Source organism: Dipodomys merriami, unplaced genomic scaffold (assembly GCF_024711535.1).
Source record: "Dipodomys merriami isolate MVZ:Mamm:240054 unplaced genomic scaffold, mDipMer1.0.p SCAF_2, whole genome shotgun sequence".
Taxonomy (NCBI): Eukaryota; Metazoa; Chordata; class Mammalia; order Rodentia; family Heteromyidae; genus Dipodomys; species Dipodomys merriami.
Window position 1 is genome coordinate 46,908,219 of NW_027203381.1, and position 23,920 is coordinate 46,932,138.

Below are 23,920 nucleotides of genomic sequence, written 5' to 3' on the forward strand. Positions count from 1 at the left end.
AAACAAGGGTCTTTCAACAATGGCTTCCAGTGCCATGAGCCTGGGCCTGGGCCTCCTGAACCTCCATCACCTTCCCTCTTAGGACAGTACATACTGTATCAGACAGTCAACATCAAGTGTATACAATGAACAGGTTTTTCTTTAAAGTCAAACTCCAGAACTTACATGACCACACTACTTTCATCCCTTCAGAGTAATTGCTTTGTGAATCTATACATTTATTCTAATGATGTTCTAGTACTCAATTTTTTAAATTCCAAGCTCAATTTGAATCACCATCTGTCAGAGATCCTGCAGAAATTAGAAGTTAGGAAAATTAAAGAGTCCCTGGCCTTCAATACATGCTATGACTTCAACACATCATATAACTCAGACTTAAAGGATGAGAGCAGTTCCTTACACACACACACACACACACACACACACACACACACACACACACACACACACACACACACAGACAAAACCACATGCATGTACATGCACACACACTATTTCAACACATTCTATAAAAATCTATCTATAGGGCATCCCATTTCTTTTTTCCCCTGTTCCATGTTTCTTCCTTTTCTTAGAATATTAAGATTTTTATTTTATTTTATTGTAAGGGTGATGTCAGCGGGGTTACAGTTCATTTCCAACATACTGTCTTGTGAGTATTGCTGTTGCCTTAGCTCACCCTTTGTCCTTTGTCTCCCCATTTTGTTATTCCCTATCCTTCCCCAAATCAGATAAATGTATATACAAGGCACAAGGCACCAAAATAAAAAATAGTAACAACAGGGGATAAAACAAAGGGGGAAAACGAGAGAAAAAAGAAATAACTTCAGTATATAAAAACAAAAAGAAACAAAAAAATTATTATTTCCATATCTTATAATTCATTTCAATTAACATAATATGATCATATTAACATTATGATCAATTAACATTATATGATCATATGTACATAGCTATTGAGCTATTGTGGTCCTCTGCTAGAACTATCCTAGACATATACTAATTATTACAAATAAGGGGAAAGTATGGAGCTTATGTTTCTTTGGGTCTGGCTTACTTTACTTAATGTGATTTTTTTTTTTTTTGGTTGGTCATGGGGCTTGAACTCTGGGCCTGGACACTGTCCCTCAGCTCTTCAGCTCAAGGCTAGCACTCTACCACTTTGAGCCACAGCACCACTTCTGGCTTTTTCTGTTTGTGTGGTAGTGTGGAATCGAACCCAGGGTTTCATGCATGGTAGGCTAGCAGTCTACTACTAAGCCACATTCCCAGCCCCTTAATGTGATTTTTTTTCCAAGTCTTTCCATTTCTTTATGAATAGGGCAATGTTTCTTTTTCTGATGGAAGCACAGAATTCCATCAAAGGCACCCCATTTCAACTTCAATTTGCTCACAGGAACCAAGGAAAAGCTGTGTACTAATTAACCTCTGTCGCCAGCCAATTAACTTGACCATAAAATTCACAAACCAGAAATATAATTGATAGCAAACACAATACTGCTTGCTAGATTAAGTGATGCTTCGTAATTGACTGGAAACCAACACCCAACCACTGGATTTTCATTTTAAAGTTTAAGTTTTGGAAGATTTATTATGATAGGGATTGTAAAAGTCCTTATGAAATAGGTTCATATACACCAAATAACATGCTTGAAAGGAAAAAAAAAGTGTATGTTTCTAAACTCAAAGCAAAACTAATTTTCCATTAAGCCATTTTCACAGATCTCCTGGCAGGTAACGAGCAGAAGTTATTGAATTTAGGCAAAGGTGAGGATAAAGAAAAAGTGAAAAACAACTCCACAGGAGAGTTTTTGCGTTTTGTGTGGAAGTTATTCAGTAGCATTTGATGAACCAGTCCTATCACACGTGGGATGGATCTTCACAAAAGAATCTGAGCCTGCCCTTTGTGAGATCAGAGCATCCAACTTCACCTGTGTGTAGGTACAAATAACAAGAACAACTTATGGTTCTTGAAACTCTCAACCTTCCTATGCTTTTTCCAATACAATTGAGAAATGTCAGTCATCGAACACCGTTGTTCCAAGACTATTCTTCCCAGGTACACCACCAACCTGGTCACATACAGTTTCACTATGAACCTGTATCAACATAAACACAGGCCTGAAACCAGGTGCCAGTGGCTCACTCCTGTAATCCTACTTACTCAGAGGCTGAGATCTGAGGATCATAGTTCAAAGCCAGCCAAGCAGGAAAGTTCATAAGGCTCTTATCTTCAATTAACCACCAGATAACTAGAAGTGGAGCTATGGCTCAAAGTGACAGAGTACTATCCTTGAACAAAAAAGCATAGGGACAATGCCCAGGTCTGAGGTCAAGTCTCACAATCAACAAAAAAAAAAAAAAGAAAGAAAGAAAATGGGAAAGAAACAACAATAAATACTGGCCTGTTCATTTCATTCACTGGGTTCATCATGTCTGAATATTTGGAACAAATACCATTTTACTAAAAGTCACACTCCAGGCAGATGTCGTAGAGCATGCCTATAAACTCAACATTGAAGAACCCCAAATTTGAAGCCAGCCTGAGGACAGAGAGATACCCTGTCTAAAAAAAAATACAACCCATAACCCATTGATTTCTCTATTTTATCATGTCCATTAGATTGCCTGTTTTTGAAATCTACCTAGACAAACTAAGTTATCCACCAAAAAATATTTCAACATTCTATCAAAGATATGATACTCAGGGGTAGGATTTAGAGATTATTTCAGATTATTTATTATGTCTATTATTTATTATTTGTAAGTGGACATACACAAAACTGCTGAAGTAATCATCACTCAATAAAAACATGTGAGAATGAATAGTCTTCACCATTTCCATATAGTGAAATGCACCTTTCTCATTGTGTACTATATACCAATCAAGGCCATATAAGAAATGCAGAAATAACCTAAGCATTGCCCAGTACCCAAGAGTACCACTCATCTCTACAAGGTGCTGATTAAAGCCTGGCACTTGCCCTGTCGTCCATAACATGTGGTCTCTGGATGTAGCAGCTAGAGGATGCAGCTGACACAGACTAAAGCTAGCATGACAGTGGCCGGCTCTGCATTCTGTTGCCTTCCATAGCAGCCCCTGAAGTACCATCATCAGAACAGAACACATCCCGTCAATTAGAGACCTGACACAAATGTCCTCATTGTCACTTTAGGAAGCTCCACTGCCTAGCTGCTTCCCACCAAGCACAGTAACAGGGATGCTGCATGCCTGCCTTTCTGGGGGTCAGCAGCACAGTAGTTCATCTGCCCAGCTGTACTGCAAAGAGCAAGGGCCTTATGGGCAGAAGGTCTAACAAAGTGTCATAGAACAGGTGTTTAGAAGTGCTGCTAAAGGAACAAGCAGGAAGAACCTGTGAACATTCTGGAACCCAACTTGAATCTGCCGCCCTGAGCCATTAGTGTCCTGGGAGGCAACAAGTCTTGAAGTCTGCCTGGCTCCTCTCATCGCTTCCATCCCATGGCCTACCACAGTTGTGGACAAAAGACATACTCAAAGGTTTACAGAATTAACAAGTCTTGTGTAGGGGGTGTGCACACATACAGGCATGTATACACACAATACTCGGGCTTGAAATCAAGGCCTTGTGCTCTCACTTTTCCACTCAAGACTGATGTTCTACCACTTGAACCACAGCTGGCTTTTTGCTAGTTAATGGTAGGTAAGAGTCTCACAGACTTCCCTGCCTGGGCTGGCTTTAAATCATAATCCTCATATCTCAGCTCCTGAGTAGCTAGGATCACAGGCCTGAAGCACCAGCACCAGCCTCACAAGTATGCTGTTGAAGATGTTTCTATCACTGGCTTTATCGTATCAAGTGCACGTTAACATAAAGGGTTTATTATTATTGCACAATAAAATTCATCAAGCTAGTGAACATGACCTTACTGCAAAACCTGGTTTTGAAAAGAAAGGTAGACATGATATCATTGAAGTCTTAGCTGATAACTCATAGAATTCCAACATGTTAAGAATAGAACAAGAGGATGGGAACAAAAGAGAAAGCAAATAAAAAGCAGAGAGAGGGGGAGAGGATAAAAACAGAGAGAGAGAGGGGAGAGAAGGGAAGGAAAGGAGAGTGGAAGGAAGGGGAGGGGCAGTACAAACATATGAAAACAAATATATAAGATGGCAAATGTAAACATATGAAAGCCCCACAGGAAAAGAGGGCATTGGGCCCTTCAATCACACATCAGCAGGGTTCATGTGTTGTTACCCAACTAGTGAAAAAGATTTTTACCAACAGGTATATCTGAGGGCAAAAAGAAATCCTTGTACAAAGTCTAGGTGGGGCTCAAAGCTGTTAACTACCTCCCACATCACATTTGCTCATAGGATTTGACCCATTCCCCATTGGCAACTCTTAGATGGAATGAAGTCACCTAAAAGGGAAGGTTCCAAAGTTTTACTAACACTTTATCGAATAAGACGGCATTCATGATAAACAATTAAAAATTTGATTAAATGTAGAAGTATAGAACCAGCTATGGGGCACATGCTTAAATCTAGAACTATGGAGACTGAGGCAGAGGAATCACAAGTTCAAGACCAGCTGAGCCACAGTGCAACTGTCTCTAAATAAATAAATTCCAGGGCACCAGCAATTCTAGCTATAAGAGACCCCTTCTCAATCAATAGGTATGTGTGGTAATACTCGTTTGACTTCCCAGCTTGATGGAAGGTTGATATTAGCAGGATCACAGTTGCAGGTTAGCCAGGGCAAAAGAATTCACAGGATCTTACCTCAGTGGAAGAATCTGTGCCACGTGCTATGCACCTGGCATACCAGCTACATCAGGAAGTGTGAAATAGAAGTATTGAGATCCAGGCAACATGCCTGGGCAAAAAGTGAGATCCTGTCTCAAAATAATCAGTGCAAGAAAGGGCTAGACATAAAACGGACAAGGGTCTCATATCTAAAATATACCTGGAACTCAAAAAATTAAATCCCCCAACAACAAATCTTCACAGAAACAACTGCCCAATAAATAAGTGGGCTAAAGACTTAAAGAGAAACTTCTCTGAAGAGGAAAGAAGGATGGCCAATAGACACATGAAGAAATGCTCGACCTCCCTAGCCATAAAAGAAATGCAAATCAAAACAACATTGAGATACCACCTCACCCCAGTTAGAATGGCAAAAATCAAGAACTCTAATAACAACAGATGCTGGAGGGGATGTGGACAGAAGGGAACCTTACTTCATTGTTGGTGGGAGTGTAAACTTGTTCAACCACTTTGGAAAGCAGTATGGAGGTTCCTCAAAAGACTCTACATAGAGCTCCCCTGTGACCCAGCAATCCCACTTTTGGGCATTTACCCAAATGATCACAAACAAGACCACACTAAAGCTACCAGCACGACTATGTTTATTGCAGCATTATTTACCATAGCTAAGATATGGAACCAACCCAGATGCCCCTCAGTAGATGAATGTATCAAGAAAAGGTGGTATATATACACAATGGAATTCTATGCCTCCATCAGAAAGAATGGCATTGCCTCATTTGTTAGGAAATGGAAAGACTTGGAAAAAAATTATATTAAGTGAAGTAAGCCAGGCCCAAAGAAACATAGGTCCCATGGGTTCCCTTACTTGCAATAACTAGTATATGTCTGAGTCAAGCAGAAAAGGTCAGATAAGTTGATGTTAGAGAAATGAACCCTAAGATACGTGTTCAAATGGTTTTTTTTTCATGCCATTGTTTCTAACGCATTTATAAGATTATTTCTTTGTTGCTTTGTATGTTCCTCCCCCACAGTATAACCCCTGCTTTCACTGTATTTGATGTTGGTATAATTTGTGGAGGGGAAGGGGAAAAACAAGTCGTTTAAATAAGGATACAGGTGGACCCATTGCAACAATGAGAAGTATAAGTCTTTATGTCGAAAACGAACTTTACAACTTTGGTGGGGGGGGGGGGGCGGGGAGGATTGGGGGGGAGGGGGAGGAGCATGGGAAGGGATGGGAAGGGGAAACAAAGAGGAGGCAACAATGCTTGATAAGAAATGTACTCATTATCTTGCCCATGTAATTGTAACCCCTCTGTACAGTATTTTCACAATAAAAAATAAATAAAAATTAAAAAAAGAAAAGGTCAGATAAGTTGATATTGGGGGAATGAACCCCTAAGGTAAGTGTTCAAATGTTTTTTTTGTTTTTTTTTCCTTTCTTGTAATTGTTTCTAACATATTTATAAGATGATGTCTATGTTGCTTTGTATGTTGCTCCCCCACGGTATAACCCATGCTTTCACTGTATTTGATCTTGGTATAATTTGTGGAGGGGAAGGGAAAAAACAAATCGTTTAACTAGGGATACAGATGGACCCATTGCAACAATGAGATGTACAAGTCATTATGTCAAAAACGAACTTTACAACTTTGGTGGAGGATGGGGGGAGGATCGGGTGGGAGGAGGGGAGAGTATGGAAAGGGATGGGAAGGGGAAACAAAGAGGAGGCAACAATGCTTGATAAGAAATGTACTCGTTATCTTGCCCATGTAATTGTAACTCCTCTGTACGGTTTTCTCACAATAAAAAAAAAAGGGCTAGAAACTTGGCTTAGTGGTAGAGTGCCTGCCTAATCATTACAAAAACCCTGTGTTCAAACCCTAGTATGATGAAAATGGAAACTATAGTATAGAGTATGTATACTATAGAACAAACATACTATGTTATTCTTAGCAGTGTCCTAAAAATGTAAGTCAATATTTTAAATAGTGACATTTCATGTTTTTAGATGAACATTCCTGCTTCATTTAAAGTTTGTTGTTGTTGTTTAATCATAGCTACTTTCCTTCCATCAACTAAAAATCCCTGCTTTGCTATAGTCTCTACCACTCCCTACTGTTCCACAGCACTGAGAGGATTTTTCTCTCTCTCTCTTTCTGTCCCTGGAATTAAAGAATGCTTACTGTAGTTTTCCAGATAAAGGTTTCCAGATAAAGAACATGAGAAGAGATCAAGAACAGTCCATGTTTCCTTCCTACTGCCTGTTTCATTCAGTTATCTCCTATCAGACAGGCAAACTGATGCTGGACTTAACCCTTAGCATCATGTGCCAAACAGCACCAGGTTGATAGGCCAATCCTGGCTGGACAAGCCCAGATGAGAAGCCAAAGTCCAGGGCAGAACACTTGTTCTCAGATGAGCTTGCCTTTGAACTGGCATCAGTGCTCACCCAGGATCATAGCCATAATCTCCTTTGGTTTTTATTTACAAGAAATCACAATGATGACCACAACAAAATTTTAAAATATTGGTACATAAGAAGACCCATTTTTAAAGCTGATTTTCTCCTTAAGGCATCCCTGAGAATAAGCAATGGCTTTTTTTTTTGTACCAGTACTGGAGGTTGAATTCAGAGCCTGAACACTATCCTTTAACTTCTCCACTCAAGGCTGGTGCTCTACCACCTGAGCCACAGCTCCATTTTTGGCTTTTGGGTGTTGAACTGGAGCTAAGAGTCTTGTGGACTTTCTTTCCCTAGCTGGCTCTGAATTGGATCCTAAGATCTCAGCCTCATGAGTAGCAATGATTACATTGCTTGCAATAGCTTTTTTTGTAGGATCAGAAACCTTTCAGGGGCTGGGCCAGTTCCAGTGCTGCAGTCAGTGTTGGGACACTAATCAAGAGAAACTCAGCAATAAACGTCCATGTAGCACGTTCAGGTCAGGACTGAAAATGTTCCCACAAAGCCTGCCCAATGGCATCTTCCAAGGCTGCATGTATTTGGGCACACATACCTGTGTGTAGATTAGCTGGCTGTTTAACTTCAGCCACTGAGTGCTGTGGACTGTGCAGAACCTCAAAACTTCACAGCTGCAGAAATGGGGAGAATGGCTGCATCTGCCAGGCTCCAACCCCTGTGACCAGCCCAGTGCTGGGGCTTTTACACAGCCTAAACCCACCACATCACTTCTTAAAAAAAAAAAACCCTATAGCCACCAGGTGCTGGTGGCTCACACCTGTAATCCTAACTACTCAGTAGACTGAAATCTGAGGATCGCTATTTAAAGCTAGCCTGGGAAGGAAAGCCCTTGAGACTCGGATCTCCAACTACCAGAAAACCAGAAGTGGCCCTATGGATCAAGGTGGTAGAGAGCTAGCCTTGAGCAAAAGAGCTCAGGGATGGCACCCAGGCTCTGATTTCAAGCCCCATAATAAATAAATAAATAAATAATCCCTTTAGCTTCTTGGTTCTCACAGTAGGAAACAGTTAAAGCCAGGTTACCAGGGCTGCTTCTCCAGAGTCTTCCCCATCTTCAAAATCTACCCATTTCTGGGAAATCAAGGAAATGATCCCAGTTTCTTTCCCCTAACCCCTCAGCAATTCTGTAAATCCTACTTTCAAAATACTCCTGGATTTCCATTTACTCCAGATTCATCCACTCTGGACACCCACCTCCGGGCTGCAAGCACCACTGAGTTCCACATAGACATATACCACACCTGCTCTTGTCACCTGCACAAATTCTGTAGATGTAGGCGTTCTCTACTGACACAAGGCAGATCCGGTCTGTCACGCTTCTGTTCTCAGCTTGCAACTTCTTTCCACGGATGAGTAAGGCAATGCCTCCATGAGCTTCCCACTGGGGCCCTGCCTGCCCCGCCCCACCCCCCCTGCCCCCCGCAGCCCCTCAGCTCTCCTCACAGTACATTCCCTCCCACCTCAAGTGCCTCTGTCCCTTCTCCTCCCCTCCTGTAGGGTGCCAAGTCCTCTCTTACCCAGGGCTTCTCTGGGTTTCCCTCTTGCTGGAATATGTGTCTCAGGCCTGGCTAGTGGCCTCTTTTGCTCCACACCTGACAAGCAGGCCACCTATGGGTCTCTCTCCAGGAACTTCAAGCCTGACTTACACATGAATTTGCTCCAATGTTTGCCCTCACTGCCCTGCCTCCCAGGCTTGGGTTTGCACTATCACCTTCATATACAACCAACAATGGAGATATCCAACAAAAGTTCTTGTCCTCATTTAAGCTGATTAACTGGTTCCCCAGCAAAACAAAACCGTGAGTAGTTGGGGCCAATTTAATCCTATAAACTGTGGTGTACTAATACTGTATATTGTGTGCCATTGCAGGTGCAGGGAAAACAAGCCCGTAGTCTCAGTTACTTAGGAAGTTGAGGCAGAAGAGTCCATTGAAGCCAGGAGTTCCAGACACACCTAGAAAACGCAGTAAGGTCCCATCTCTTAATTAAAAATAAAATGTAGCCGGGCACCGGTGTCTCACGCCTGTAATCCTAGCTACTAGGGAGGCTGAGATCTGAGGATCAAGATTCAAAGCCAGCCCAGGCAGGAAAGTCCATGAGACTCTTATCTCCAATAAACCACTAGAAAACCAGAAGTGGTGCTGTGGCTCAAGCAGTAGAGCGCTCGTGAGCTGAAGAGCTCACGGACAGCGCCTAGGCCCAGAGTTCAAGCCCCACAACTGACAAAAAAAAAAAAATGTAACTCTTATAGGGGCTTCCCGTCTCAATAAATACATTCTCTTTAGCCAAATGCCATGGCACAGAAAAGTGATATGCTCATTTCTGCTCCATCAGCCCCCCCCCACCCCCGTCCAAACAACTTATGTGTCTGTTGCAGCAACAGACACATCCATCATTTATCCATGGGATGTGTGGCCTCCTCCAAAATGCCTGGCCTAGTGCAGAGACAACTTTGGTGGAGATCAGCCCAAAATGGTCACCCTAAGCAGGACCCCCACTACAATGGTAGCCACCCCAAAAGGTACACCACACACCACCCCAAAAGATACACACACACACACATACACACACACACACACACACACACACACACACACACACACACACACACACGAACCAGAGGAACAGAGCAATGGCTATTCTGACAGCTTCAGAATAAATGTTTCATTGTTCCATTGACACCTTAACCATGGTCTCACCGGGTTGATAACTTACTCCAGAGGTAGATCAACGTGTGTGTGTGTGTGTGTGTGCGTGTGCATGCCTGTAGTGGAGATTGAATCAAGGGCCTGGGCATTGGCTGCTCTACTGTCTGAGCCACACGTCCACTTGGTTGTGTATGTGTTTTCCTTTCCTTTCCTTTTCCTTTCTTTTTTTCTTTTTCTTTTCTTTTTTTTTTTTTTTTTTTTTGTGGTGGCTAATTGGGCATACTTGCAAAATAAGCCAGGGATAAATTCTCCTACGGAGCTATATAATAATGGAAATGCTTAGATAAAAATGATTTATGTGGGTGATGGAACTGAAGAGTTTCATTTTTTCCTAAGTACCTTCTAATTCGCTGTTCTGCTTAAGTACAAGATCATTATGATATTTATATCACTTGTGGTAAGCATCCTTTGGAGTACATGAGTAGTACACTGTTTTTTTAATAGACCTAAATAATTTTCTTCACTTGAAAGTAGGTTCCTAAAATAAACTATTCTCAAAATATTTTTAACTAACATTGAAGATGGAAATGCTTTCTAAACTACGAAACACTGCAAATCAGAGGAGAACATCTATGTTCCTAAAGCAGAAAGCAAAATACAGTCACAGTTCACACTTGAGATATTACAGTAATAATGAGTTCAACTCTTTCCAACCAAGTACAACTACAGATGACTTGGGTTGTGTGCGTGTGTGTGTCTGTGTGTGTGTGTGCGCGCGCGCGCACGCACGCACACATTATCAGAGAGAGAGAGAGAGAGAGAGAGAGAGGAGAGAGTGTGTCATGGGACTTGAACTCAGGGCCTGGGCGTTATCCCCGAGTGCTCAAGGCTAGCACTCTACCACTCTACCACAGCGCCACTTTCAGCTTTTTCTGAGTAGTTAGTTCATTGGAGATAAGAGTCTCACGGACTTTTCTGCCCACGCTGGCTTCAAACCCTGATCCTCATCTCAGCCTCCTGAGAGTAGCTAGTATTACAGGCATGAGCCACCAGTGCCCAGCTGACTTGGGGTTTTTCATCAGCAGCTGAGACCTTGCTGGATGTTCTCTCCTCTGGTGATGCTTGGTTTTTCTTTGCATCCAACCAATCCTGGGTTTCTGTCACTGATTCACCCAGTCTCCAGCTTCTTATGGCCAACCCCAAACTTCAAGACTGACCAGTTTCTCACTGGCTTTCTCCTGGCCCAGTATCAGCTCTTCTCTCCAGTGAAATGCCACAGGGCCTCTTTCGATCATTTATAAACTAAACTTATCGGCATTGTCCTGCTCCAAACCACCACATCTGATTCTCATGCTCACTCCCACACTTTACCAGCATCAGCATTCTTTCCTAATTAAAATATTGAATTAAAGGAATGGATGCTAATCTCGCTATGGCTTCCGATCTTTACTTTGACTCTGGAGAAGAAGAAACTGAGTGTACTTGAAGAAAGGAGGGAGTGGGGAGGGATTAGGGCTCCTTCTACCTGCTTGGTGGATGGCTGGTACTTCCAGTCCAATGGTCTTCATGATCGTTCCCAGGCCCACCTGCTCTTCCCAGCAAGAACTCCAGGGCTTTCCATCTGCCATAACCATGCCAATAGTCCTAATTACTGCTTTGATCCGTTTCTATCTCCACTGTGCTCAAGGTTTGTCCACTCACATCCTGTGGATATCTACTGAATGAACAGCTAACTACATATCAGGAGCCATGCCAAGAACTAGAGGCTTAGTCCTTATTACTAAAGATGAATCAGAAGTATAATGTAAGATTCAAACCACTCGAGTACTACAATGGCAATCAGAGATGGTACTAGTTACCAAATATTCTTGGGATGAACTGAAAAAGACCTGTTTCTCTATGAAGTGAACCTTAAGTCTGCTTCTAAACTTTCCTTAACTGTGGTCTCACCAGATCACCTTGCCACCAATATCTTTCCTTAGGAAATGGGTTTATGACTTACTCCAGAGGTAGATCAAAGTGTATGTGTGTGTGTGTGTGCGTGCACGTGCTCGCATGTGTGTACTCACACCTGCCTGTTGTGGAGATTGAATCCAGAGGCCAGGCACTGGCCCTTCGCTTTTTCAGCACGTAGCTGCCACTGTACTGACTGAGCCACATGTCCACTTGTGTGTGTGTGTGTGTGTGTGTGTGTGTGTGTGTGTGTGTGGTGTGTGTGTGTGTGTGTGTGTGTGTGTGTGTGTGTGTTTCCTTTTCTTTTCTTTTCCTTTCTTATTTTGGTAGCTAACTGGAGATAAGAGTCTCACTGACTTTTCTATCCAGGCTGGCTTCAAACCATGTTCTTCGTATCGCTGCCTCCTGAGTAACTAGGATTATAGGCATGAGCCACCAACTCACAGCTTAGGTCAAATTTAAATCTTCTTTCAAGCCCCACACTGTCCAATCTCAAGCTAACTCTATGATCCTACAGCCAAACACCAGTGATCCTAGAGCCAAAAATCAGTGTGGCCTCTATTTCAGAGCCTCTTTAGTAATGGTTTAAGCTCATCTTCCTTCTGATCAACAACCACACACCAGATCAGTGCAGTACAATCCCACTCACCTGGACCACCTAAAAATCTGCCTCCCAATTCTACAGTATGAGCAATAAATGAAGTCGGTGTTTTGTTTTGTTTTTCATTTCGTGCCATTATTAAATACCAAGCTCTGTCTCACATCTCACAACCACCTGTTTGTTACTATAATACTTTAAGGAGAGTGTAAAATGGAAGCCACCCTTTGCAATACACACACACACACTTTAGCCAAGGACTGAAACTGGAGCCTGCCACAGCATTGTCTACAACAGTTCCAGCCTTGAACTCCAGGGGACGGCGGACTAGCAATTCTGGGTGGAGTGAAGACAAGCCTAGAGTATGAGTCCTTCCAAACCAGCTGCCAGGTGGGTGAGGGCCAGTCTGACTCCATCCGGAGACACCACAGCAACAGTGGTCATCCTTCGGCCTTGGGGACCGCGGCGCATTAACAAACGTCCTCTGTCTACGTAAAGACACATAAAATAAGGCACAACCTGGAGACTTTAGCTGAGGATTTAGGGCAATGCAAACCAGGAGCCAAAACCCAAAGTGGAGCTGTCTGCCTCCGGGGAAACACTTCCATGGATCCCACAGGTCACGGAGGCGCTGCTGGCCCAAGTGTCCTTCACGTGGGAATCCTGAGGATGCCATGGGGGGAGAGGGAGAAGGAAGGGGGCCGGGGCCGAGAGTGGTCAGCGCTCGGCTCTCAAGTCCCAAATTGGACAAAGTAAGTTAGGGAGCTTCCCGCCCCGCCCCCCCCCGCCGACGCTGGCTGTGCGCCCCCGGCTGGGCTCTGGACAAGGGCAGCAGGATGGTGAGGACAGATGACCTTCGTTCAGACCCAAGGGAGTGGTCGAGACCCAGGGGAGACAAAAGCCCCCTACCGGGAATCTGACGCCCCAGGGCGCGCGCCCCGCCCCACGCGCCGAGTCGCCCCCCTTCCCCGGCCCTCGTCCCGGGGACGCCCACCCACACCTGTCCTCACCCAGGGCCCCGAGGGGCAGAGCAGCGGGCGCCCCTCAGCCCCGCCCGCCTCCGCCCACCCCGCATCCGCACTCGCACCTGGCGGCCCGGCTTACCCGGAGCTGAGCGCAGCGGAGCGGCCCGCCGGCCACCGTGGGGACAGCGAGCGCCCTGTCCGTCCGCCCGGCTGCTCGCAGCGCTGGGCTCCGCCGCCCGGCGGGAGGGGCGTGGGGTGCACGCGCCGCCGCGGGGCGCGGAAACCGCCCCCTGCGCCCCTACCCCGCCTCCCCGCCCCGCCCCGCTCGCGCCCCGCGCCCCGCTCGCGCGCGCGCGCATGCTCCCCGGCACCTGCCTCGCCGCGGGCACCGCTCCCCCGACCCTGCGGGACCGCGGTCCGGGCTTCCCCAGGCCGAGAACGTGCCCCCCTCCGCCATGGCCTCTCTGGGAGAGATTCCCAAGTCCCCAGATCTCGCTGACAACCGGGTCTCCCGCAGCAGCGCCCCAGGAAGCCCGCTCTGGCTTCATCCCAGCTCTCTCGGGGCGCCCCTGGCGAATGATTTTCGGCTCTGGACTCCACTCTCTTGCGGCTCCATCCGATTTTGCAGACCTGCTCTGATGCCCTTTTCCTGACTTTGCCACACAGGTGCACCCTGGTATCCTTCCAGAAGTGAAAGGAAGATGGGGTTCCTAACGTGCCCCCGCTGCTTGAGACTGAGCTGGGACCAAGAACTTACAACCCTGCCCACTAACCTTTCTATTGGGGAGAAACTTGTTAAATCATTTATTATAGTTTGTGATAGCCAGTAATTGAAGACTGTGTTGTGTCTTTCAAGTGAAATTTTCTTTCAGGGGAGTTTCTTGTATATAAACTCTTTTATGCAAATAATAGCTAGTAAGTACAAAATAACTATTCTATTTCTTTCTTGCTTTCAGCAAGAAATTTAGTAATTTAACATGATTGGCATAGTACTGCATCCACAATGATCTTTTGGCTTTGCGTTTGTCTTCCATACATCAAGAATGAAAAGTTGTGAGGCAGGATTGGCCATTTGTTAGAAGCAAAACGTACTGTTGTGGAAGAGAGAAAAATAAATAAATGCAGCTTCAAAAGTAGGAATGGTGATCATGTAAATGTGTAAGTGTAAACATGTCTGCCCTCGCTGAGATTTGAGACACACAAAGAAGGGCCAGCAAAGCAGCAGAGAGGAAACCATTTTAAAGAAGATCTTAATGAAGTGGTGGGTTTACTACCAGTCCATTTTAATATGGCTATTAGCCGGGATGCACTTCTGCCAGCACACACTCCTTTTACATGCTTGCCCACCTGATGGCAGAAATTATCATGGACTCAGGGGAGAAGAGGAAGAGGAGGAGGGTTTTGCTTTCCTGAGACTGGTAAACGCTGCAGGTTTTTGCTGTTCTGTTGATGCTGATGCTGTTTGGTGAAGGACAGATGCCTCCACCCCTCTTTTTTTATTGTGAAAATACTGTACAGAGGGGTTACAATTACATGGACAAGATAATGAGTACATTTCTTATCAAGCATTGTAACCTCCTCCTTTGTTTCCCCTTCCCATCCCTTCCCATCCTCCCCCACCACCCAATCCTCCCCAACCCCCCCCCACCAAAGTTGTAAAGTTCATTTTTCGACATAACAACTTGTACATCTCATTGTTGCAATGGGTCCACCTGTATCCTATTTAAACGATTTGTTTTTCCCCTTCCCCTCCACAAATCCACCCTTCTTAATGATGTTTATTGATCATTACAGACTCTAATGTCTCAGTGATACAAACATCAAAATGTTTCTAGCACAGAAAATTAAGAATATTTCTGGTTCCACCTTGACCTTCAAGAAAAGCTCTATTACACTATTACTATCATCAGAACCAAAGAAAATTGGAATAAAATCCAAACAGAGTAAGTTTGTAACACTGTGTGTATGTGTGTGTGTGTGTGTGTGTGTGTGTGCTCACGCACGCACACACGTGCACGTGCGCATGTGTTCTATTCCTGAGGTTTGAACTTAATCAGAGCCTGGGCACTGCCCCTGAGCTATTTTGCTCAAGGCTAGTACGCTAACACTCGAGCCACAGCTTCACTCTCAGCTTTTTTGGGTTAATTGGAAATGAGAGTCTCATAGCATTCCATCCCTGCTGGTTTTGAACCATGATCCTCAGATCTCAGCCTCCTGAGTAGCTAGGATAACAGGAGTGAGCCATCAGCATCCAACTAGATTTTTCACTACTTTTTAAATAGAACTATTATTGTTATGACACAATTCCAAATATTATTTGGTTGATATTTATGAAAACTGAGTGTTTTGGTTTTCATGGGCTAAATTTAAACAACAAAAATGGCCACACCCTTAAACCAGGTGAGACAGATAGGAAACTCCATTTGGGGCTACTTAATATACATGCATAGGTACACAGAGTTGACAATAAAATAGAATTATATTCACAGGAGCTAATGTTTGTTCAAATCACACCACTATTCAAATAGTATGGAAATATAAACAGTATACTTTTTAGAGAATTTTTAGTTTCTGTGTTACTACTGGGGCTTGAACTCAGGATCTGTTGTAGTACTTAAGCTTCCTTGTTCCTAGCTGGTTCTTTGCCACTGAGCCATGCCCCCAACTCAGCATTTCACTGGTTGATTGGAGATGGAGTCTCACAGACTTTTCGGCTAGGGCTGGCTTTGACCCTCTATCCTCTGATCTCAGCCTCCTAAGTAACTAAGTAACTAAGATTACAGGCCACCAGCACTGACTCTTACAGAATTCTGTAAAGCTATTGTAGTGAATGGCTTTCATTGGAACAACTGCAGATTAAGCTGTTTGTAATAATTTTACCAATGGCCCCTATGACCAAACAGCTAGAAAACACTGAGAGAATTAAGAATTTTCTCCTTTATAATTTCAAGTGAATTTAGAAACTCCCAGGGCAAGGCTGCTGTTCGCCAGATAAGGATGGTTTCTTGTGGAGATAAGACACCTTGATGGCATGGCAAGCACAGAACATCAACAAAACAGACCCAAGTCACAGCCTCCTACTGCTTCTGTGTATCCATCTATTGGATGATTGAATCAAAGCTTACTACCTGCTAGGATAATGAATGCACTTACTCCAAGAACTCTGCATTTTTTAAGGTTTGCTGAACTTTTCTACTTTTTTTGGCTAGGTGTTTATATGATTTTTTTAAGTGATGTTAAATTATATTACTTAATTACTGCACCAGTAGTAGAACTGGATGATGATGCAGAAGTATTTTTGAGATTTCACAAAGCATAGGCTGTTCAGAGGACCATTTGTGAGAGGTTAGTGTGGAGTGAATTTCTCTATTTGCTTTGGTGTAGTTGAAGTTATTGCAACATAGTTTTCTGCTTATATCACAACCCAATTGTCCACAGCAGCTACCATTACTTCATTGGTCACCATTGATCTTCAACAACTATTCTCATCAAGTTTCTTTTCATATTAATGACCTTGAGTATAATTTTCCCTTACAGTTTCTCTTAGAATGAATTCCTAAATGCACAGTCCAATATTCAATTATCTTTTAGTTCAGACATAAGGGTCAATTATATTGAGCAATTCAAACTAATTTTTAAAAAATAGTAGCAGAGAGCTTCATAAGAAAGATTCGCACGTTATGCTATTTTAAATAAATGAATTAAAAGCTATATAGGAAACTATTTTGAACTGGAGGCATTGATTGAGTGGTAGAATGCTAGCTATGAGTGAAAAGGATAAGCAAAAATATAGAAACCTGATTTCAAACCCCCAGTACCAGCACAAAACAAATAAAAAAGCCCATTTGGTATTCCAATTCTCTATCATTTTCGTAAAACAAAGTTGTGCTACAGTAGCTCATTCTTGTAATCCTACCTACTTGAAGAACCATGGTCTGCAAGACCTAACTTGAAAACAACAAGCAAGATACAGGACTGGAGATGTGGCTCAAGTGGTAGAACACCCAGACAAGCAAGAGTAAGTACCTTAGTTTAAACCCCAGTGCTTCCAACAAAAAATGTAGCTTTTTTTGTACTTTTAAAAAGTAGCTTTAAAACACCACTTCCCAGCATACTCCTTTGAATTTCTAAAGAATTCAATTTGTATACAGTATGGTTAATACTTAGTCTGTTTAAACCAAAGGATCCTCATATAAATTAGCAAAATTTACTTCCCACTACAACCAATGCTGAATAAACTTACAGATCTTTGAAAGAGGCATGAAAGACCAAACTTTTTTTCCTTTTACTTCTTTTTTTGGTGCTGGTACTGGGACTTGAACTCGGGACCTCCATTTTCATTTGGCTTTATTTTTTTTAATGTTTATTACATGTTTATTACTGTGCCCATGATTAAAATAACCAAAGAAAAATCAATTTAAAAAATGCCCAACTGTCAGTCCAGACAGTATTGACGTTTCAGCTTGACTGGTTCATGGTAGAGCATAAATATGTGGGCATCTGAAGTAATTCCTTACAGACCCTGCTTGGTTCTTCTCCAGTGTCTTCTCTTGGAGTTGTATCTGATTTTGTTACCAGTTTTCATCCGAATCCACTGGGGAATGGGGCGGTTTTGCTTTTGTTTCTTGGCCAGAAACCGCTTAATTCTGAAAGTCTTGTGAGAAGACATGATGGGAAGCGCTGGAAGGCACAGTAACCACGATGGCGAACAAAAGCTGAAGAGACTCATTTGGCTTTATTGACTCAAGGCTGGTGCTCTACCACTTGAGCCATACTTCTAGCATTTTTTAATGGTTCATTGGAGATAAGGGGAGTCTCACAGACTTTTCCATCTAGGCTAGCTTCAAACCATGATCCTCAGCTCTCAGCCTCCTAAGTAGCTAAGATTACAAGAATAAGCCACCAAACAAAGCCTGGCTATCAATTTCTTTAGTCTCCTCTTTACAGATATTGATAGTATGACCATGACATCTTCACTGTTGGAGCTCTAGTAAAAGAAATCAAGGAAAAGACAATCATAGGTAATTCATATTTTTTGAAGATCAACATGCTCAAAATAACTATAGCTAGATACTCTCAGAAATAGCAGCTGGTACAGGATGTAAAATACAGTGTAGAAGTCAAAAAAGTGGTTACTGATCCTTCTCTGCCATTACACCATCGCGTGTGCCAAGGTAAAGCACTTGCCATAGGGATCACCAGGTCCAGAGGCAAAGCCTCGTAGTCAGCATTGTCCATCCTGAAACTTGATTCTGTTGTGCTCCATCCAAGAATTGATCAGCCAAGAGGACCAGCTGCAAAAAAGAACACCAATTATACTGACAGACATAATTGTCCAAAAAATATCAATGTTTCCTAGTAAGCACATTCCAACCACTACAGAATACATGGAAGGCAAATGATGCTAAAAGATTGCCAAGTGACCATGAACTCAAAACAAGCAGAGCTGGCTGCCCTTTGTGGATAGTGACAGCAGAGGACAAGTGTCAAAGAGAGAGGTCTCCAGCCAAGGGACCCAGAGGCTGTGTCAGCTGAGTGCGCTATTTAACTGAGTTCCATGTATCTTTTCCATTCCAGGCCTTGGAACATTCACTAGCCATCAGCTTGATTGGATCTGGGTCCTTTAAGAAACTCCATCAGCAATACATCTACAAACTGTGTTTGCAGGAAAGCAGTGTCTGAAGAATGATAAACTGGTTTGGATTTATTCTGTTTATTACTTTCTCACATTGTTTTGCGTATTCTCTTCAGTCAGTCCCCGAACTCAAATACCTCTCTGAAATTCCTTCTGGACGACCAGCCTCACTAGACACACAAATTTTTGAATTGTTTCCATTTGAGATTCAGTTTTTGCCATGATTAAAACATTTACCAAACTAAATGTAATTGGTTTACTTGGTACATTACCTTAATATGTGATACTCCATTTAAAAATACAGTCCAGATTTTTCTGGATTAAATATGCATTTGTTCTTTTTTTCATTTTGTTATTTACAATACAAATGCTTGCAAAACTTTTTCCTTACTTTAGAGGCATATATTGATCTAAAACTGTTAACATTACATTTCCATGAATAAGTCAAAATATTTCTCTACCCTTATACAGGTACAAGTCATGCCTCTTTTATAGATTGTTAGATATCAAGTTTACAGTGTATACTTTGAAATTAAATATTGTATATTTTCCTGTTTCTGGAATGAATAAAATTAACTGTATTATTAAATTATTGTTACTACTCAGAAAGTAGGCTTAGCTTATTTATAAGAAGCATATTTGATGGGGCACTTATGGTTCACAACTGTAATCCTAGCTACTCACAAGACTGAAATCCATAGGATAGCGATTCAAAGCCAGCCCTGGCAGAAAAAGTCTAGTAGAGCCTATCTCCAAAATAACCAGCAAAAAGTCAGGCTGGAGGCATGGCTCAAGTGGTAAAGCACAAGTTGAGCAAGCAAACCCAGCAAGCATGAGACCCTGTACCAGCAAAAGGAATATATTTGGTTTTTGGTTCCTGGCACAGGGCTCCAATCCCAACATTTCCAGAACAATAGAAGTGTCTTTTCTGTCTCATAATTAGCCCTTTCCCATCACATCAGAATTTATTATAGAGTTGGCTTACAGTAGAGAAGCTGAGAGTGGAGCTAATAACACCCTCCTGCTGACCTCCAGGAAGAAGGGAAGAGGGCTAAAGATTAAACACTACAAAAACTCTTGAACAGACTCTGAGGAGCTTCTGGTATTGTCAAACATTCCTGTGCCAGGAGAATGGCAGACCCCAACTCCAAGCAAACAGGCATACTAAATCTCCAAGTGTTGTGGTGGTTTCTTTTAATTCAGCAATAAGTGGGGCAAGAAATGGTTATTATTACACTACAATAATATTGCTTCTTTTCTCTTAGAGTAAAATGAGCAACTAGCTAGATGTTCTCTTCCCTGAAAGCTCTGATGTGAGGGATGAAGTCATAGGAAGCAAAAGTGAGTGTTTTGCACTATGTAGGTCATCATAGAATATTATCACAAATACATCTATTGATGTTCAAAAAACGCAGCCAAATACAGCCATTCTTTCTTCTCTGTCATTCTACTTGCTCCTTTCACACAAACGCTAGTGTTCCTCACCCTGACTTCTTATCTTTGATTATCTTCCAGCTTCCTTTCAATTTTCAAGCTCTTATAAAACATATCTATACTTCATACCCAAGTATCAGCCCCTTACAGTCTTAATTTGCCCCCACCCTTACCCCAGTCTTCTAAAAACATCCTCCCAAAGCTCATAAATGCTCCTCAGAATTCCACAAATTCATTGTATGGTGTCATTATCCACTTATATGACTCCTTCAGAACATTTGAATACACTGAGTCTAATTTTCAAACTCTCTTTAGGCTTTGGTTAGAAAAAGAAAAGGCAGCTTTAGCAGACAAAGCAGAGGTCTTTCTGGGAACTCAAGGTCAGGAAGCCCGGCCTGCCCTTTTCAGAGACTGGGGTAGGGATCACTCTGTGTCTCTCTAGTTTCTCCTGTTCCTCAGATACTTTTCATTCTGTCCTATTTCTCTGCGTCTGCAGATACACTTAGCAACCCCAGCCTTCCCATCCAGTTCAAGCATCTGTCAGACTGATAAGTTTCACTGAACTCAGGTTTCTCATCCTTAGGAAAGAAAGATGATTGGGCCCAGCTTGTTTCATGCATCCACTATTAATGAATAGATTAAATAATAGTCCAAGTTGTAGATGCACACACCTGGTACAGGTAGAACACAGAATGGGCAGGTACCCCCAAAATATGCCTGAAACATTTTGTTCTCCACTGCTCATTTGGTCTCCTTCATCCATCCCCCCTACAACTGCTTTTCATGATTGACAATTAGGTGATAAAGTTTTGTTACTTCTAAATCGGGTTCTTTTCGTTAATGTTTGGATTTTTTAATTTTCCCTCAACTATTCACTTTTTTGCTTCAAAGTGTTTATATCTTAAGCTGGCATTCCTCTGAAGTTACAACACTCCAATTTCCAACCCTTTTCTGTTATTTCTGTCTGGGTTTTCCACTGGCATTTAAACCAAATCCTCTCTGCTTTTCTGATCTCAAATCCTTGCCTTTATTGCTCTTCCCTTCCTTTATTGGAGATGCCATTTTCCCAGTCAGTCTCTTCCCTGGGTCCCGTGAACTCCAAGTCTATTCTTTTACTATGGCTGACACTTTTCAACATTATTTCTCTCTACTTTTTCTCTTTCATCTCTTTCATTGTCATCTTTCTTTTTTATTGAAGTTTTCTCTCTCTCTGTCTCTCTCTCTCTTTTTAATTGTGAAAATACCATACAGAGGGGTTACAATTACATGGGCAAGATAACGAGTACATTTCTTATCAAGTATTGTTGCCTCCTCCTTTGTTTCCCCTTCCCATCCCTTCCCATACCCCACTCCACCCCTCCTACCTGATCCTCCCCTGCCCCCCAACCAAAGTTGTAAAGTTCATTTTTCGACATAAGGACTTGTACATCTCATTGTTGCAATGGGTCCACCTGTATCCCTATTTAAATGATCTTTCTTTTGTCTCTTTCCCTCAGTGTTTTCTTTCTCTCTTTCTCTTCTTTTTTCTTTGTTTGGTTTTAGATTTTGTATTTTCCCCTCTCCTGTTAACCTTCTTCAGGATCTGACCATTTACCTCCAAAACTGGAGTCCGGCACTCCTGACTGACAGCTCTTCAGAACGTTTTCATCTTAGGTATCCATGAAATTGAATAGAGTAGAGAAGGATCCAACTGTTAGAAGGACTTGAAAGAAGCGAGAAATGAAGCCGATTGCTTCTGTCTCACGTTTGTATTTCTAGCTACTCAGGAGAATGAGATGTCAAGAAGTGAGGTTCAAAGCCAGCCTGGACAGAGTCTGCTAGATTCTATCTCTAATATATTCCGTCTCTCAGAGAAAAGCTGAGCTGCCTGCCTGGGTCAAAGAATAGAGCACAAAAACTGAAAACATTTCATCCACAATAGCCTCTCTGAATGTTGGAAAACAATCTTTTGAATTCATCTTCTCTGTTTTCCCAGCCCCAAACTCACCACAGATAACCAACTCAGCCCTTGAAACCAACTCAACCCTTAAGCAATCTCACCTTATCCTTTCCCTCCAGCCTCTCCTTTCCAGGATCCCTATTCCTGTTCTTCTGATTGCCTACTACAGGTACCCCAGAAACAGCAAATACAGGAAGAGAAACTTTGGATGGGTGGAGCTGGGCAGAAACCAGAGAAATGTGTGTGGCTGGAGTTGGGCAGGCAGGAGAGCAGCAAGAGGGCTACACAAGCTTAGGACCACACTATGTCACTCAACACATTTGTCCTGGTACTTCAGAACTTCAAAGCACATTCTAAAACAGTTACTCCCTCAAGAGCACTATGACAGAGAGATTTCAGAAGTGTTTCCCCCAGGTTGCCTAAGAGGACTGTGAGTCCAAAGCCAGCGTAAGCACAATGCCTCAGCTAGAAATGAAACGTTAAGTTCATGTCTTCCAAATCAGTGATGCTTCTTCTCCACATGCTCTAAAACCTGGTTCTCATGGTTCTACTTCTGCCTGTGGGTCATATTCATTTGCAGGCCAAATTCGCCCCTCTACAAAATCCTGCCCAACTCTGCTTGGGCCATAGTTTCTAGTTACCAGCTCTTCAAGGTCACCCCAGCTCCACCTCCTGCCACTAGATGCCCACATGAAACTCGCTGTTCTCAAAACAGCTACAAGTTTCATCCATTTTCCCTCACCCCCCAGAAGACTTATCTGCAGAGTTCCTCCCTCAAGGCCAGTTACCAGATACTGCAACATTCAGCACTTTAAACATTCAGCACTGTTGAAATCTCCTCCTGGACTAGGGGTGTGGTTCAAGTAGTAGATCCCAAGACTAAGCATGCATGAGGCCCATATTTCAAACCCTAGTATCACCAAAAAAAAAAGCCTGAGGGGTGCTTAAATATAATTGAAAAAATATGTATAATCCGTATAATCCTTTATCAGTTTGATTGATTGTATCACTTTCCTCTTTTCCTTCTGCATAGCATTCTATGTATACGTTTTGTTACATTTATATTATCTCACACTTTGTTACATTATTTTTTGCTTACCTAAAATTCTGACAAGTCTATGATTTTCTTAAAAACATAGTCTATATTTTTCAGATAACTTTTAAGTAATTTATCTTGCAAGTTATTTACATTGTTAATTACATGTAAAATGTTGGTTTTAGTTACCGTCCTTTTGTTCAGAAAAAAATGCAGGGAGTAATGTAATATATACCCACCAGTCTGAAGGAGCACATGTTAATATGTCACCATTGCCATTTTTTAATAATTAATGCTCTAGATGGTTGAACTTCTTTGTCATCCATTCATTTCTCTGCTTCCTCCCTCACACCAACCACCTGTGAACTTATTTTATATCCTTTTATTAATGCCTCTTAAAGAAATCTTTCCCTTACGATCATAATACTCAATGTACATATATGATCATGGAACCAAGTACCTTGAGGGACTGAGTG

General features: G+C 42.5%; 3 protein-coding genes across 3 annotated transcripts in view; 1 reads left to right on the top strand and 2 right to left on the bottom strand.

Moving 5' to 3' along the window:
- The window catches only part of L3mbtl4 (L3MBTL histone methyl-lysine binding protein 4), a 374,322-nt gene extending 365,778 nt beyond the window's left edge, over positions 1–8,544 (bottom strand). The window contains exon 1 of the mRNA XM_070028667.1: positions 8,478–8,544. The gene's annotated coding sequence lies outside the window, so the exon portion shown is untranslated. The remainder of the gene's footprint in view (positions 1–8,477) is intronic.
- Positions 8,545–13,284: 4,740 nt separating this feature from the next.
- LOC138831823 (nematocyst expressed protein 3-like) lies at positions 13,285–13,899 on the top strand. The gene has a single exon (XM_070028851.1). The coding sequence runs from the start codon at positions 13,285–13,287 to the stop codon at positions 13,897–13,899; it is 615 nt and encodes a 204-aa protein (XP_069884952.1).
- A 3,847-nt stretch (positions 13,900–17,746) lies between these two features.
- Positions 17,747–18,127, bottom strand: LOC138831620 (large ribosomal subunit protein eL39-like). The gene has a single exon (XM_070028668.1). The coding sequence runs from the start codon at positions 18,067–18,069 to the stop codon at positions 17,914–17,916; it is 156 nt and encodes a 51-aa protein (XP_069884769.1). The 5' UTR covers positions 18,070–18,127; the 3' UTR covers positions 17,747–17,913.
- Between the last annotated feature and the right edge of the window lie 5,793 nt (positions 18,128–23,920).